At 48.1% G+C, this 14946-nt stretch overlaps 1 protein-coding gene across 2 annotated transcripts in view; it reads right to left on the bottom strand.

Annotated features, from left to right (window-relative positions):
• Nucleotides 1-1044: 1044 nt before the first annotated feature.
• Nucleotides 1045-14946, bottom strand: part of URB1 (URB1 ribosome biogenesis homolog) — a 70396-nt gene continuing 56494 nt past the window's right edge. For both annotated transcript variants that reach the window (XM_041735093.1, XM_041735094.1), the window contains exons 31-39: nucleotides 10622-10782; nucleotides 9914-10025; nucleotides 8390-8496; nucleotides 7521-7664; nucleotides 6017-6126; nucleotides 5433-5630; nucleotides 4047-4288; nucleotides 3048-3647; nucleotides 1045-1838 (exon numbers count right to left, since the gene is read on the bottom strand). In XM_041735093.1, the coding sequence (XP_041591027.1) occupies nucleotides 1657-1838; nucleotides 3048-3647; nucleotides 4047-4288; nucleotides 5433-5630; nucleotides 6017-6126; nucleotides 7521-7664; nucleotides 8390-8496; nucleotides 9914-10025; nucleotides 10622-10782 (1856 nt within the window). In that variant the 3' untranslated portion in view covers nucleotides 1045-1656. The remainder of the gene's footprint in view (nucleotides 1839-3047; nucleotides 3648-4046; nucleotides 4289-5432; nucleotides 5631-6016; nucleotides 6127-7520; nucleotides 7665-8389; nucleotides 8497-9913; nucleotides 10026-10621; nucleotides 10783-14946) is intronic.

Below are 14946 nucleotides of genomic sequence, written 5' to 3'. Positions count from 1 at the left end.
GACAGATTCCAAGAGGAGAGGGTCTGCATCAGAATGTTGTTGCGGGACCTCTTTGAGCTGCTAGGATGGGTCCCGTCTGGGTGACGTTATGGGACCTCTGGTCTGAGCTCTCCGAAGGATCAGTCCTCTAGTGCTCAACGGTCTGGCTCCAGCAGAGACAGCACCGAAGTACAGAGCCCACAGAACCACCCCACCCCCGCCCCAAGGCAGACTGACAGTTTCTCCAGAGGAAGGTCCGCTTGGCCTCACCTGACTCGGGGCTGTGGGTTAGAGGGGAGATGAGGGAGGGAAGACTGATGAGCTCTGGAGACACTGCAGTGGGGGAATGGGGGGTGTGGGGGGGCTGTGGGGAGTGAGAAAGAGCATGCAGCCCTTCTTACTTGAATCTAAACACAGGATTCTGACTTAGGGATGGTCTCCAAAAACATGGTTGTGGGTGTTTGGGGGAAGATGGGGAGACGAGGCAGCTGCTCCCTGTTTTCTAGATAATGAGCCCATATGTGGTGAGGGGACTGGAGGCAGAGAAGCATTACTCGTAACCTGGTTAAAAATCCTAAATTGTTGGAACGCCTGGATGGCTCAGTGGTTGAGCATCTGCCTTTGCTCAGGTCATGATCCTGGGGTCCTGGGATTGAGTCCCTCATTGGACTCCCTGCAGGGAGCCTACTTCTCCCTTTGCGTATGTCTCTGCCTCTCTGTCTCTCATCAATTAAAAAAAAAAAAATCCTAAATCGTGAGAAACAACTAGAAATGAGCCTAAGGAAGATTGGAGGAATATGAAAGTGTAAATGCTTGAGCTGAGCCGATGGACAGGGAACACTATTGTGCTGACCTGTGACCTGTGACCAGCCCCTGGCGGCCAAGCTGCTCAGGAGGGGAGTGGGCACTCGGAGCTCTAAGTCCCCAGGCCAGAGCTCTCCTGAGGTTTGTCAGCTGCTGCTCCAATTAATACAGGAACCTGAAAAGCCAAATCTTGACCTCTAAAACAAAGGTTTCTGTGAAACAAAATGACCTATTAATATCAATCAAGAAAAACACAAAAGCCTAACAAAAATAGACATTTATTAACAAGTTATAAAATCCCAAATCCCTCTTTTGAGACAGTTTAAAAAAAATACAGGCTCTCCTCCCAAAGCAGAGGTCAAATCAATTTTATACTCTAAGGATCTACATAACACCCTTTTACTTACTAAAATAATTACGGGCAGGAGCTCATTCACTCAAAAAGTTATACAAAGCTTTGCAAGACTTCTCATGGAAAGAAAAGCTGAAACATTTCACACTCTTTTATCTGACATATCATATTCTTGGACATTTTAGCTTAAATATCTACAAATTCCTTAGGTGCTCAGAAATGTTACTTCAATTTGAGGTCTTTTCTTTCAAGAGCAACAAAGCCGAGAGGAAGGGTCTTACCTTTTGGAACACCGAACAGGCTTGAGGCCCAGATGGACCCATGCCCATCACAGCTTTGACCACGTTGTATGCACAGTCCCTTGAGCTTAATACTTATTGGTGACTTAAATAAGTCAGCTTCACTTGTCAGGAAACTGAGTTAATATGGACAGAACTTGTCATTATATAAGCCTTGCTTGGAAATCCTGACTCAATGAAACTTCTAGAACCTGGTGCCAGGAGGTGTCAGGTGGCAGGGCGTCAAGCATCGGGGACTGAGGCGGCGATGTCCTTGCAGAGGATGAGGATGGCCTCCTCATCACCACCTGGCGTGTCCTCTGCGGCGTCACAGATCATTTGGACATGACTTAAGAGGGTGTCTGGCCGCTGAGCCCCCAGCCAGATGTCCTTAATGTAGAGAGACACCAGGAATGCTGCAGCAGCTGAGGAAGAGGCGGACAAGATCATGAGAATGCAAACCTACTCCGCTGGAAAGTCAGTCATCCCCCAACCCCCACCCCACACACACGCATGGGACCCAGGGGCTTTATCAGGAGGTGAGGTGAGCGTTTGTTTAAGACAAACTTAAGACCCGTGCCTTTGCTTCACTTTGGGGTTAATCTTTGTTACTTTAAAGTTTATCTTTTTAGGTGCAGCTGGGGGGCTCAGTGGTTGAGTGTCTGCCTTCGGCTCAGGTCGTGATCCTGGGGTCCTGGGATCAAGCCCTGCATCAGGGGCTCTCCCACTCTCCCTGCTTGTGCTCCCTCTCCCTCTGTGTGTGTGTGTAAAATAGGTAAAATCTTTTTTAAGAAGTTAAAAATTAAATTAAAAAAATTACCTTTTAATTTGATCATGTGTGGAATGTAAAAAAAAGTTACTACAAGCCAACTTTCTTCCTGGTTCTGACCACTTGTGCAGAGAACCAGAATCGAGGTTTGAGAAAAGGTTCCAAGGCTCAGTTCATTTCCTCAACGGAATAGGTGAGGAAAAAGGGTTTCCTGGGCCCAGACTCAACTCCCCAGCAGCATCCAGATGAAAGAAGAGGTCGCTCCCCAGGGGAGTTCATCTGCGCAGACTCTGGCCTACCCGCCTTCCCTGTCCCCTCCCATCCCTGGTGAAAGGAACAATCTTCTCAGATGGAGGCGGCCACACACACGTGGTCACAGCCTCCGTCTTCTTCCTTACAGTCTTTTAAAGCCTTTGGTCTTCGGTCATTCATTCTTTGCTGCATTTAAGCCTTTACTAAGCACCGGCTAAATGCTGAGCACATAAACTGTGGGCATATACGTACAAGTCTACACATACACACACGTCTGCAGCCATGTGTATGTCTGAACAGGCTGTGACAGGTAATTCTTCCCTTGAGTAACAGCTGAAAGGCAGGAAAGCCGCCACTCTGCACTGGTTCTGGGCACCTCTTTCCACTGTAAATACTGTTGTCACTGGGCTCTGACCTGAGAGCAAAGGCAAAGGCCTCTTCTCCCTTCACGTCCAGGGCCTGATGGCAAACTATCTGTGATCCTAAGAACTCTGGCTGGGCCACACAAATACTTCATCGAAAGTACCTGATGGGTTCTAAGAACTGGGGGTTGCTCCCCAGCCCGCACCCATTCATGCATCCCTTCAGCCTTGGACCAAAGACCTGGCCTCACCTCGAGTGGCTTCATCCTCCTCCTGCAGACATGAGAGGCAGAGGCTCTCCATCACCGGGTGGAAGGGGCTCTGCTCGGGGTCCTGGGCCGCCACCAACTGCAGCATGACCGTGTTGAACAGGCAGGCAACACTCTGCGTGGGCCCCACCAGCTCCTCGGCACTACAGAACCGGCTGTACAGCTTGAATATGTTACTCCTCACGGCGCTGTCCCTGAGAAGGTCAGCCACGACCACTGGCTGGGGCAAAATGTGGCTCTTGAGCCAGCGGAGGAGTCCTGAAGTCTCCACCCTGCTCAGTGGGTGCTCAGCCACTGACCACAGCACCCACCTGACCACCAGGGGAGCGGTGGCATACGCGAGGCCTGGCGTATCGCTCTTGGGGGTGGCCTGGTCCACAGGCTCCTGGGTCCGTGCAGGGCTGGGGAATGCTGGCCCCCAGTGGGTCAGTATGGATCTCAGGAGGCCCCTGCATATCTCCAAGGTAGACGCCTGTTGCTCAGGGTCAGCAGTCTCCTCTGCCTCCCCAGGCCTCCTTTTCCGGCCCCGTGGGCCTTTGGCTCGGGTTGGCACGATAGGCTTGTTCCTATCCTTGAGCATCTCTGTTACACACAGAGAGAGGAAGGCAGTGAGACTGATGCCTGTCTTCCCCACACTGATGCAGGAGGCAGGCAGGCAGGTAATACAGGGGGGAGGAGGGAAAGGCAGAGGAGGGGCAGCTTACAGGTCCCAAGTGCTGCCCCTGCTTGGCTCCCACAGGACTGTGATGGTCACCACTACTCTTATGACGAACCCATCCGATCCTCAGCACAACCAGAACCACCCGCTATCGCTCAGAGTGAGCGCCGACAGTGCCAGAGCTGGGACTCAAAGCCAGGGTTCCCCAAGGAGGGAGGACGCACCCTGTTCCTAAGCCTTGTTGGCTATGACTATGCTGCTCAGAGAGGGACAGTGCCGGCTGCACTGTGGGGAAAGCCAGACAGCCGGGGCCTGACACTCACTCAGTAACTCCTTGACTTGGTATTTCTCAATGGCTGCTCTCAGGTCCTCCTGGAGCTTCATGTCTCTCTCGAGGAGGCTCCATTTGTGCAGGAGGACAAGGACATCTTTGGTGGACAGCACTGTCTCGTTCATGGTGAAGCGGTTCATGTCGCTGAAGGCCTGCATGACGGTGGCCCGGTACCTGAGCACAGACTCGAGTGCCCCGAAGAAGTGGGTCAGCTGGGCGGAGGCCAAGGTCGGCCTATGGGGAGCCAATGTCACAGACTGAGCAAAAGCTGCGGCCTCGTCTCGTAGCCCAGGACCGCGGTGGCTGGGTGGTGCCACAGGCCCAAGGGCGCCAGCGGTCCACCCACTACTTGAATGTACCTTCAAAGAGATGTGGAAGTGGAGGACCCAGCACAAAGAACAGGAAACGCCAGGTGCACCCGGGGGGACCCGAGTCTCACCTTCATGCCAGAGGCACAGAGATTTCTTGGAAACCCTGGCGACCCGGAAGAGTGTGAGGGTCTGGGCACCAGGCACCTAACCAAACACTGCAGGACTGCTGACCCCGCTGCGCCTCAAGGCAGCTCAGACTCAGCCCCACCCGAGGCCAACCTGCTTATGGGCACTGCAGGAAATCCACTCTGAACTCGAGGGAATTTAAAATTCACTACCATCTGCTGCACACAATTTTAACATTATTTCAAATAGCAATCAGTTCTCAAACACCAAATGTGTCTTTTGACAACCCTGGAATAAAAAAATGGGTCTATTGGCACTGATTTAACAATTTAATTCATAAAGACGAAAGGCCAAATGCCCTGTGCTTTATCAAGAAAGCTCTCACTCTGAGATTATAATCCATTTGAGATCAATCTTCTGGTTCTGATCAGCATACTTCTGTTCCCAAGTCAGAACTCCATGAGTGCACAGGCTCTATTTTCTCTACGACAGTACAATCTGAGGAGGATTTAGCTCTCTGAGGAAGTGAAGAGCATTATTCCAAGGGGCCGGATGAAAATACTGAAATGTTCTAGAAGATTCTCGGGTACATGAGTCTGTGTGGGCTCGTGAAGGCAAGTCTCAGGACACCCTGACTTTCTTAGGTTTAAGGTCATGGAAAATATGTTCTTTCTACAGAACATCACTTCGAGTGCTTGAATCAAACCATCAAGTCATCTGCCTACTAAAGATGACCCAGTAGGACATGTTTAGGTTTCTATAATATCGAGTTCTCAGGGTCTTGGAAGGAGCGCCCTAAAGTTGAAGCAGAAAAGCAGCAGCAGATAAAATAGGTTTTCTGATGCTACCTGCAACCAGCAGCGGCTGTGGAGCCGTGACCAAGGGGACTGCTGAGAGGCGATGCCCACAAGTGACCCATGCCCAGCGGGGCCGGGGCTTACCTCAGGTGCTTCATGAGCACAATGAGGACATAAAGGAACTCGTTGACCACGTGCAGGGCGAGCAGCTTCGGGGGCTCCTGGGACCCCAGCCTGCAGGAAGGCTGGCCTTCCAAGTCCACTCCCTTGTCTCCCAGGTTGGTCATCCAGAGTGTGTGCAGCAGGGAGATTATGTTGGACAGCAGCTGGGTCTCCAGAAACCTGAAACCAAGTGCAGAACGCTCAGCGCCCCATCCTCTCCCTTCGGTGACCTCGGCTGGAGCAGGGGTGGGTGGGAGCATGGGCCACACTATGCCCATGGGCAGCACCTGGCGGTGGGTGGCAGGCTGGCCCCTCTCCCAGCAATTCCATCCGCTCACCCCCACCGCAGCCCCCAAGGCCCAGCATCGAAGTCAAAACAGGGAGCCTGCCACACAAATGCAGCTTCAGAGTCCGCCTTCTAGCTGGACGACCAGCTGAAATCCCAAGCGGAGAGTATGGGTTCTCCTGCACATTTCCAGTCACCCCTAAAGCCAGCAGTAGACACCATGGTCTCTACCCAACTCTCTTCCCATCCAACACACCTCTCACACACACAAGGTACTTACTTGCTCTCAAGGATGTGTAAGATCCACGTTAAAAGGCTATAGTCCCGTAGGATCTCATACGCACACTGGGCGTCCCGGGCAGCATTCTGCAGAATTTCCAGGATCCAATTCTGAAAACCCAAAATGAAGAGTTACCTCTCGGTATGAAAATCAAATTTCCTCGAGCAAATGAACAAGTTGAACAACATGATGGTATGTTATGCTTCCAGGGGGCGGCTGCACACGGAGCTTGCTTTGCTAAGTCTGGAAGAGGGGTGGCCGTGCCGGCCAGAGAACACGGGCCTTCACAGCAATTGCCAGGCCCTGGGGGTGCCCACTCCTGCTGGTCCATCGTAAGGAAACCAACCCACGGGCACGAAGTTGCAGCTCAGAAACCACGTGGTCCAGATAGGAGGCTGGGAGAGAACGTGGAGTCCTGCTGCGCCCAAAAAGCTAGCAGCTCATTTTGCCCTCATGGGGAAACTGGGCAACTGAGGCAGCAAAAGTACCTTGAGTTTTAGTTTTAGCATCTGGAAAGGAAGACATAAAAAAAATGGGACTGCCCCCTAAATGGTTAATTGGGTGTTTCAGAATTCTCACATGTCATAAAACATAAAAACTACCATATCCAAATTCCGTTTATTCCAGTGAGTATTTTACTCCTGACTTGCTCTCATTTACCCACATTTTATATATCACCAGATGCAAAAGCTGATGGGGCGAGCAATTAGTTCAAATACCAAAGGCTTTGCCCAGTGACTCTTTCCAACCACCCATGGCATTGAGCACACTCTCACACGAGCTGTTGGTCAAGGAGATTCTGTTGTTGGCTCTGACACAGTTGGTTTTAACTCCTGATGCTAGTTTCTTAGCTGAGTTTTCAGAATCTACAGCTTCTGTTCATTTAGTGACATTCTGGTGGCTCAAAACTGTCTCAGTGAAAGCACTTAGTCATTTAAGGAGGTTGTTTGTCCCTAGACTTTGTAAGCCAGCTCCAAGGCTCACGACTTTCGGTCAGTTCCTCCCTCTGCACAGGCCTTACTCTCAGGCCAGGACATAGCCAAGAGGCCATGACAAGCAGCATTTCACCAGAGGACAGACGGTGGTGGGTGCCAGCCCCACACGGCAATATGAAAGGCACTCATGGGATCTCACTTTCCCTCGTCAAAGTCAGTTTAATGGCAAATCAGTAGGTTGGTCATGTCCTGGCTGGGATGAGAACTCACCTGGGTGTGACTTCCAAAGAAAACCTTCAGGGAAAATGGGGCGCACTGGGTGGCTCAGTGCCTGACTCCTGGTTTTGTTCAGGTCATGATCTCAAGGTCATGAGACTGAGTCCTGCATCGGGCTCCACCTTGAGCAGAGTCTGCTTGAGACTGTCTCTCTCTCTCTCTCTCTCTCTCTGCTCCTCCCCTGCTCATTCTTTCTCTCTCCCCACCCCCAAACCACCAAATAAATAAACACCCCCCCCCCCCAAAAAAAGTACAGACTTTTTATTTTCAAACAGATTGTGGGACCTGCCTACCTGTGCCTCCTCGTCACACAGAGGGCTGCTGAAGAAGGAAAGGATGATGTGGAAGATTCCTCGTCTGGCATAGAGATTGTAGCAGTGCTTGTCCCGCATCCCCTGCCGTAGGATCCCGAACACCCATTCCCGTTCTGTCTTTTGCTATGAGCCAGGCAAACAGAGACTACTGTTAATAAGTTAAAGCCCTTTTAACTGACGGCTCTTCAACCCCACTCTTTCCAAGTGGTGGCAACACGGCAGCAAAAAAATTTCCATTTCTGAGTATGTCATCTAAAGTCCTCAATAGTGGGGGCACCTGGGTGGCTCAGTTGGTGAAGCGTCTGCCTCTGGCTCAGGTCATGATCTCAGGGTCCTGGAATTAGCCCTGCGTCAGGCTCCCTGCTCAGCACAGAGTCTCTCTCCTGTCCCTCCTCTCCACTTGTGCTCTCTCTCTCTCCTCTCTCAAATAAATAAAATCTTAAAACAAAAAAAAAAACTTGATATTTGATTCAGTTTCTTCAGGTCAGAAGTAAAGGAGCAAGTCAAGTTTAAACTCTGCATTGTGTTGACTCACACATGTGTCCTACAAAAGCATGTTTAATACTTAACCCAGGCATCCACCAAGAAAATATTAACGAGAATGCCATAAAACTTAGGCCTCTGAAGTAGAGTTTTTAAGGTGTGAGAAGCCACCTAAAAACGAATACATGGAATGAAAAGCATTTCTGTAAGAGAGCCTACGTGATCTTTCCCCTTCCTGACCTTGTTCCAACAATTATGCTGCTGTACCGTCAACAGTACCTGGGGGAACATGTCAGAATGACAGCAGGGGCTAATAATCCAATGGAGGAGTCTTTTGGGGATCTCAGGGACTTCAGAAGCATTACCTCAAAGTCCGAGCTGTAGAAGAATTGGTAGAAGCCAGGCACTTTGTTCATATTTAAGTACTCATGTGACAGCAGGAACTTGTTGATCTTCAAGTACATGTGCTCCTCTGAGAACAAAGGCAGACAGTGGCTTACCGCAGGCACCATGCGCCACCCCCATGCTCTGTTGGAGGTGGGGAGCAGGGGTTAAGGGGGTCAGGCATAAATCTCTGCGCTGTGGAGCTTTTGTATCCTTATCCAGATCCTCAGTTCTCGAGAATCAGACTGCAGTAAGACTGCCCTACTCTATGCCGCATACAGGCTTTCTCCCCCGGTTCGGAAACCACTATGAGATGTTGCCCACCCCCCCCAACAGCAGCCTCCTACTAAGTCCCGATCAGCAGGTATGCAGAGGGAGACTCGATCAGGTCACACGGAGAGCTGGGGGCTGACACCCACCCTCATCAGCCTCTCACTGAAGGGCACTGTCACAGCACAGGAGGCTCACACACCCACAGGGTCACTTTGCTCTGGAACGCAATGACACCAATGTGGACAGACACCTCCTCCACTCTGTGTTGCTTCCCACTCTGGGATGGATCACCGCTTCCATCCTGTACAGACTGCAGGGATCCTCGGAGGCCACCCCATGACCACTGCTGCCCAGGCCCCTGACCCTGACATGAGGTCTGAGGCAGCAGAGGCTGGCTCAGTCACCGAAGCCTCTGCTAAGACATTTTCTTAAAAAGTGTCTTTTTTTCTTTAGAGTCTACAAATGACTGTCTTCCCTCCTATAATTTCTAAGGGGAAGAAAAATCATAAAAACTATACAGGAATTGGTGGATACCAGATCTGAATTCTAATTGCAACCTGGCTGGAGATGAACTGTGGGGCCTTGGACACGCTATCTGATCTGGGGGGGCCTCAGATGGGTGGACACTGCCTCACTGAATGTGACCATGTGAAGACTCTAAGAACCCATGGCCTGTAATGGTGCCAACATGTGTATTCATGCCACCTCAGCAGTGGTAGTTTGGGGTGAGTCACAGAAGGAGCTGGTTCTCGGGCCCTAGCCAGCACCTACGCAGTGACACATGGACCAGATACCTTCTGGCTAAGGACCCACAAGCCACACAGACTCTTACTTCCAAGTACGGATCCGCAGCTGCTGATGGACAGACTTCCCATGTTAGGCGCCCTCCTGTGCAAGATCCACATCCCCCCCAACCCAAGTGCTGTGATATGCGTGTACCTCAGGTTTACACATCTATCAGCAAATGCAAATACGTACTCCGTGCCTATCTTGTATACACTGGTCTACACTGGGCTTTCTCACTGTTTTTTTTTCTTTTTTTTTTTTTTTCTGATTTCACTCACAGGGGCCCATACAGAGCTTCCTCACAGTCATGCTTTGTTCCCTGGCCACTTCTGTGGACATCCATGTGGCTCACTGTTACATGCATGGGATGACCCAGACAGGTCCTTTCTCACACGTGTGATGGATAACGCCTGCAGGATTAACACTGACAAATGGACCAGTGGTACCTGGTTTCAAAATCTGCTGGGCTGCCTTGGCAATGAAGAGAGTCAAGGTGAAGGTGAGTCTCATGTTCTGCGTTCGGATCCCATTCCGGACTACATCCAACAGGTAAAGTAGCTTAAAGCCAAGAAAAAAGAAGGAAACAAAAAAAAAAAGGACAAGAATTTTCAGAACTGTGACCAGCCTTGTCTTACGCTGCTTCCACTATAGTTTTGCTGGGTTGCCTACTCTTCACATCCCAGAGGCCACTGAAGATGATGCTCATGATGGCAATGCCCCTGCTCACTGCCATCTCAGAAACACTTCTGCTTTTCCTTGAGAACCAGGCATGTGCACAAGGGCATAGAGAACCCCTGGCCCCACGTCTCGACAATCCAGTCTGTTCCCCTTCCCTGCCACCTTGGAGCATGGACTTCTGGGGCTCTGTGTGTTCTGGATAACAGCTGCCTTAACCACGGAGTTCAGACCAGAGAAACTGAACTGCTTTGCCCACCTACAGCCAAGAAGTATTTGAAAGGGGAGAGCTTTCTCAATCTCCCCAAAGGTTGAGAACTAGAAGCAATCTCCAGCATTAATCCCTAAAAGTGAACGGACCTGGCTCTTTATCAGAAGTCTCCTGCCAACACGCCTATGTTTTCCCCAGAAATCCTTCTACCAGACCTAGTGGAAAGCCAGCTCTCTGAGGTCTGCCCAGGACCCTCAGCCCCACTCACCTGGGACTGCTCTCGGAACCGTGCCCCCTCTAGGTGCGAGTAGTAGGCTGCGAGGACGTAGTAGGCTGCAGCTCGCATCTGGGGGTCATAGCTGCTGAGGGCTGCGACAGTTAGGCCCAGAGAATTGGAATCCAAAAATTTTCGACAATCCACCACAAATTCTATGAAAGTAAAATACAGCATTTAACACACACACACACACACACACACACACACACACACGGGATGATCACGATGCTTGTGTAACATGTAGAATTAAATTTCCTTTTGCATTTTGCCAACATCAGCTATGAGTGAGCGATACAAGAAATGAAGTCTCTCCAGCTCCCCTTAACTTCCACTTAGGTTGGATAAAAGCATATCTTCTCTTGCATGGCAATAATCCATACTTGCAGCTTCTAAAATGCTTGTCGATCCCAATCAGGATTATTTCATTACTTCGCACAAGCATTCAACAAGCCAGAGAAGAATGGAGGTGCCATTCAGATCTGAGATACAAGATCCCAGCATGCCGGAGGCCTGGGAAACACGACTGGGAAGCTGGCAGAGAAAAGCAGCTCCCTGTCTCTATCTTGTTCAGCCCGCAGCATCTGGATTCCTAGCCACAAACATCAATCTTAAAAATACAAGAGGCAGGGAGGCTAGAAAATTCAGTCAGTGCAAACCTGTCTGATCTTTCAATTTCCTTATTTTTAAAGATTTTATTTATTTGAGAGAGAGAGAGAGAGAGAGAGAGAGAGAGAGGGCACAAGCAAAGGAGAAGGAGCCCAATGCGGGGCTTGATCCCAGAACTCTGAGATCATGATGAGCTGAAGGCACTGAACCACCCAGGGCCCCTGGCCCATCAATTTTATGAAGGATTAACTTATACCCATTATCCAACCCTACTTCTTTCTTCAAACAAACAAAAATGTCACAGAAGAGCGGCTTACCAAGCTGGAGCAAAAGTTACAGTCTAAAGAGCTTGCTCGCTGATGTCCGTCTGTCACCCGTGAGGCCTTGTGAAAACTCACAACCACTTCAGGAAATGACATGACCAAGAGAGAAGGCCAGATATAAAAGGGAACTCACCGGACCACAACTTGAAGGATGTGATTACCAATAACAAAATTCAGAACACTTTAAATCCTCTTTAATAAAGATCTAGGCCTTTTTACAATAAAAACACGTAAATGCAAATAAAATGCTTTTACAACATAAACACATCACAAATTATGTGATAAAAACTGTGAAAGGGGATCCCTGGGAGGCTCAGTGGTTTAGCGCCTGCCTTCGGCCCAAGGCGTGATCCTGGAGTCCCGGGATCAAGTCCCACATCGGGCTCTCTGCATGGAGCCTGCTTCTCCCTCTGCCCGTGTCTCTGCCTCTCTCTTTCTCTGTGTCTTTCGTGAATAAATAAATAAAATCTTAAAAAAAACAAAACTGTGAAGAAAAGCCTTAGAACAAGGATAGGTCACTGTGTTTAAAAATGATTAAGCAGCAGGTCTGGTCATGATAATCACCCACACAGACGTTCTTTAGACTGCCTGGTGACCTGGTTAAATTAGGAACCAAACACAAACCAAATGACATGACGACCCCAAATGTGTAATCTTGGAATATACTATTGATACAAGAAATACCACCAATAATGTTTTTAAAAGGTCAAACACTTTTTCCTTAAAGTTAGACTTAAAAGGATAGCTTTGGCAATTAAAAAAAACCTGAGAATAAATAAGAAAAAGAAAAATTGTAATCATCAGCTACTTCTCTGTAATCCAAACAGCTCCATAGGCATATAATTGTCTCCAAATGCGTGGCTGCCCAAAAGCATAGAAATTCCTTTAAACCATCAAGTTTGGGATCCCTGGGTGGCGCAGCGGTTTGGCGCCTGCCTTTGGCCCAGGGCGCGATCCTGGAGACCCGGGATCGAATCCCACGTCGGGCTCCCGGTGCATGGAGCCTGCTTCTCCCTCTGCCTGTGTCTCTGCCTCTCTCTCTCTCTCTCTGTGACTATCATAAATAAATAAAAATTAAAAAAAAAAAAAAAACCATCAAGTTTCCTTCTCCCTCAGGAGTAGCAGAGCTCCTTGGACCTTCCACCAGCATCTCCCCTGAGGGGTGACCAATGGTGATGCAGACACATACATACTGTTTCCTTCCTCTGTCTCAATGTTTATATCATAACAAAGAATAACCAGGCTTTCCACTTCCAGCCACGAGAGTGGCAGAAACCTGATTTACCTGTCCACCAGAAGCAACTAAAAAACTAGAAATGAAACAAGGATTTTCAAGACATTGGACACGAGGCAACAATTGACAACAATCTCTGAGAGAAAAAACAAACAGAATGAAACTTCTCACTGTCCCAGCTCGAAGCCTGGAGATTTCTAGGCTAAAATACAGGGAGGGCAAACCTAGGCAGAGTTGTGCAGACAGAGCACACAACTGGGAGGCCAAGGTGGCCAAAGTGCACAAGGGAGAGGCCCAGAGAAGAGCTCCAATCAGAGCACCAGAGTCTTCAGCTGAGTTCCACTCGGCAAGAGTGCATAAGGAAGCTACCAGAGCCTGAGGAACAAGGGGAACACGGGGAACACCAGGCTTGTACCTGCCTGGATGTAGGTCCTGTCCTCACCAGCCAGGGAAAAATCCTCACAGTTCATAGGGAGAGGGCAGACTGCTCAGAAGGATTTAAAGTCAGCTATGGGGCAAAACACTGCTGTAGTGCCACCTCACAGAGATTCAAAGCAAGACTGGAAGGATCAAACCATCTCTAAGTAGCTCAAAGGTGTCCTAGAACAAGCTCAAGAACATTCACAGGAATATAAAAATATCCAGCACCAAACAAGGTAAAACTCATAATGTCTGGTTTACAACAAAAAATTACCAGACGTTAAAGCAGGAATAAAGCCCATTAGAAGAGAAAAATCCGTATGAAAATGACTCAGATACAACAAAGGTAACAGGAACTAGGATTCTGTTGTAACTACTACAACTGTATTCTAGATGTTCAAGAAGCTAGAGAAAACACTGAGTATGTTAAATGGACACACAGAAGTTATAAAAACTCAAACTGAGGTTCCAGACATGAATATTAAAATGTCTGAGATGAAAAATGCACTGGAGGGGATTACTGGCAGATCAGACATTATAGACAAAGAGATCAGTGAACTCTAAGGCAGCAACAGAAATGATCCAAATTGAAACACAGAGGAAAAAAAAAATTAAAACCTGGAACAGAACATCAGTGAGCTGTGGGACAATTTTCAAGCAGGTTAATAATATTTGTGCAGTTGGAGTCCCTGAAAAGTTTGAAGAAATAATGGCCAAAACTTTCCAAAAATTGACAAGAACTTCATAAATGTAGACAAGAAGCTCAGCGAATACCCCCAAATACAAGAAACAAATCACACTAAAGCACACTCTACTTACATTGCTTGAAACCAATGAGTAAACAAACAAAAAATCTTCAAAGCAATCACACAACAGAGAAACAAAATAAAAATGACAGTAGATTTCTTTTTTTAAGTACGCTCTGTGCTGAGCATGGAGCCCAACGCAAGGCTTGAACTCATGACTTTGAGATCAAGAGTCAGATGCTCAACCAACTGAGCCCCCCAGGCATCCTGATAGTAGGTTTCTTGTTAGAAACAATGTAACCCAAAATCAGGTGGCAGCATCTTTTAAGTATAGCAAGAAAAAAACAAACTTGTCAGCCTAGAATTTTATACCCTATGAAAACCTTTCAAAAGTTCTTTTTTTTTTTCCTATAAAGAAGCTGAAGAATTGATCAACAGATGTGAACTACAAGTTCTTCAAGGAAGTGTTTGAGGCAGAAGGAAAATGAAAGAAGATGGAAATCTGGGTCTACACAGAGGAGTTAAGAGAACCAGAAATGGTAACTGTAAGATGGTGAATATAAGACACTTAAATCTCCTTAAAAGGTAACTAACAATTTGAAGCAAAAATAAAAACATATTGTGAGGCTTATAGCATACAGCAGTAAAATGTCTGGTAAGAATAGCATGGAAAGTGAGGTGGGGCACAAGTGGATTGATTCTACTGTAAGGTGCTTCTACGTATCCATGAGGTAGTATAATCTCACTTGAAGGTAAACTGAAATAAATTGAAGGTGAGTTCTATTAACCCTCAAGCTACATACACATATGCACTGTAGCTAAAAACCAACAAAGAAAACAAAACAGAATCAGATCAATAATCACATTAAATATGAATGGTGTACACATCTTAATTAAAAGGGAGAGATGGTCAGATTGGGCTTCAAAAAGGCAAAACCCAAGTACATCTGTCAACAGAAAACCACTTCCAATATCAAGACACAGATT

This window comes from Vulpes lagopus, chromosome 20, assembly GCF_018345385.1.
Source record: "Vulpes lagopus strain Blue_001 chromosome 20, ASM1834538v1, whole genome shotgun sequence".
Taxonomy (NCBI): Eukaryota; Metazoa; Chordata; class Mammalia; order Carnivora; family Canidae; genus Vulpes; species Vulpes lagopus.
Note: the sequence above shows the minus strand (reverse complement) of the source record. Positions and strands in the feature narration are given on the sequence as shown.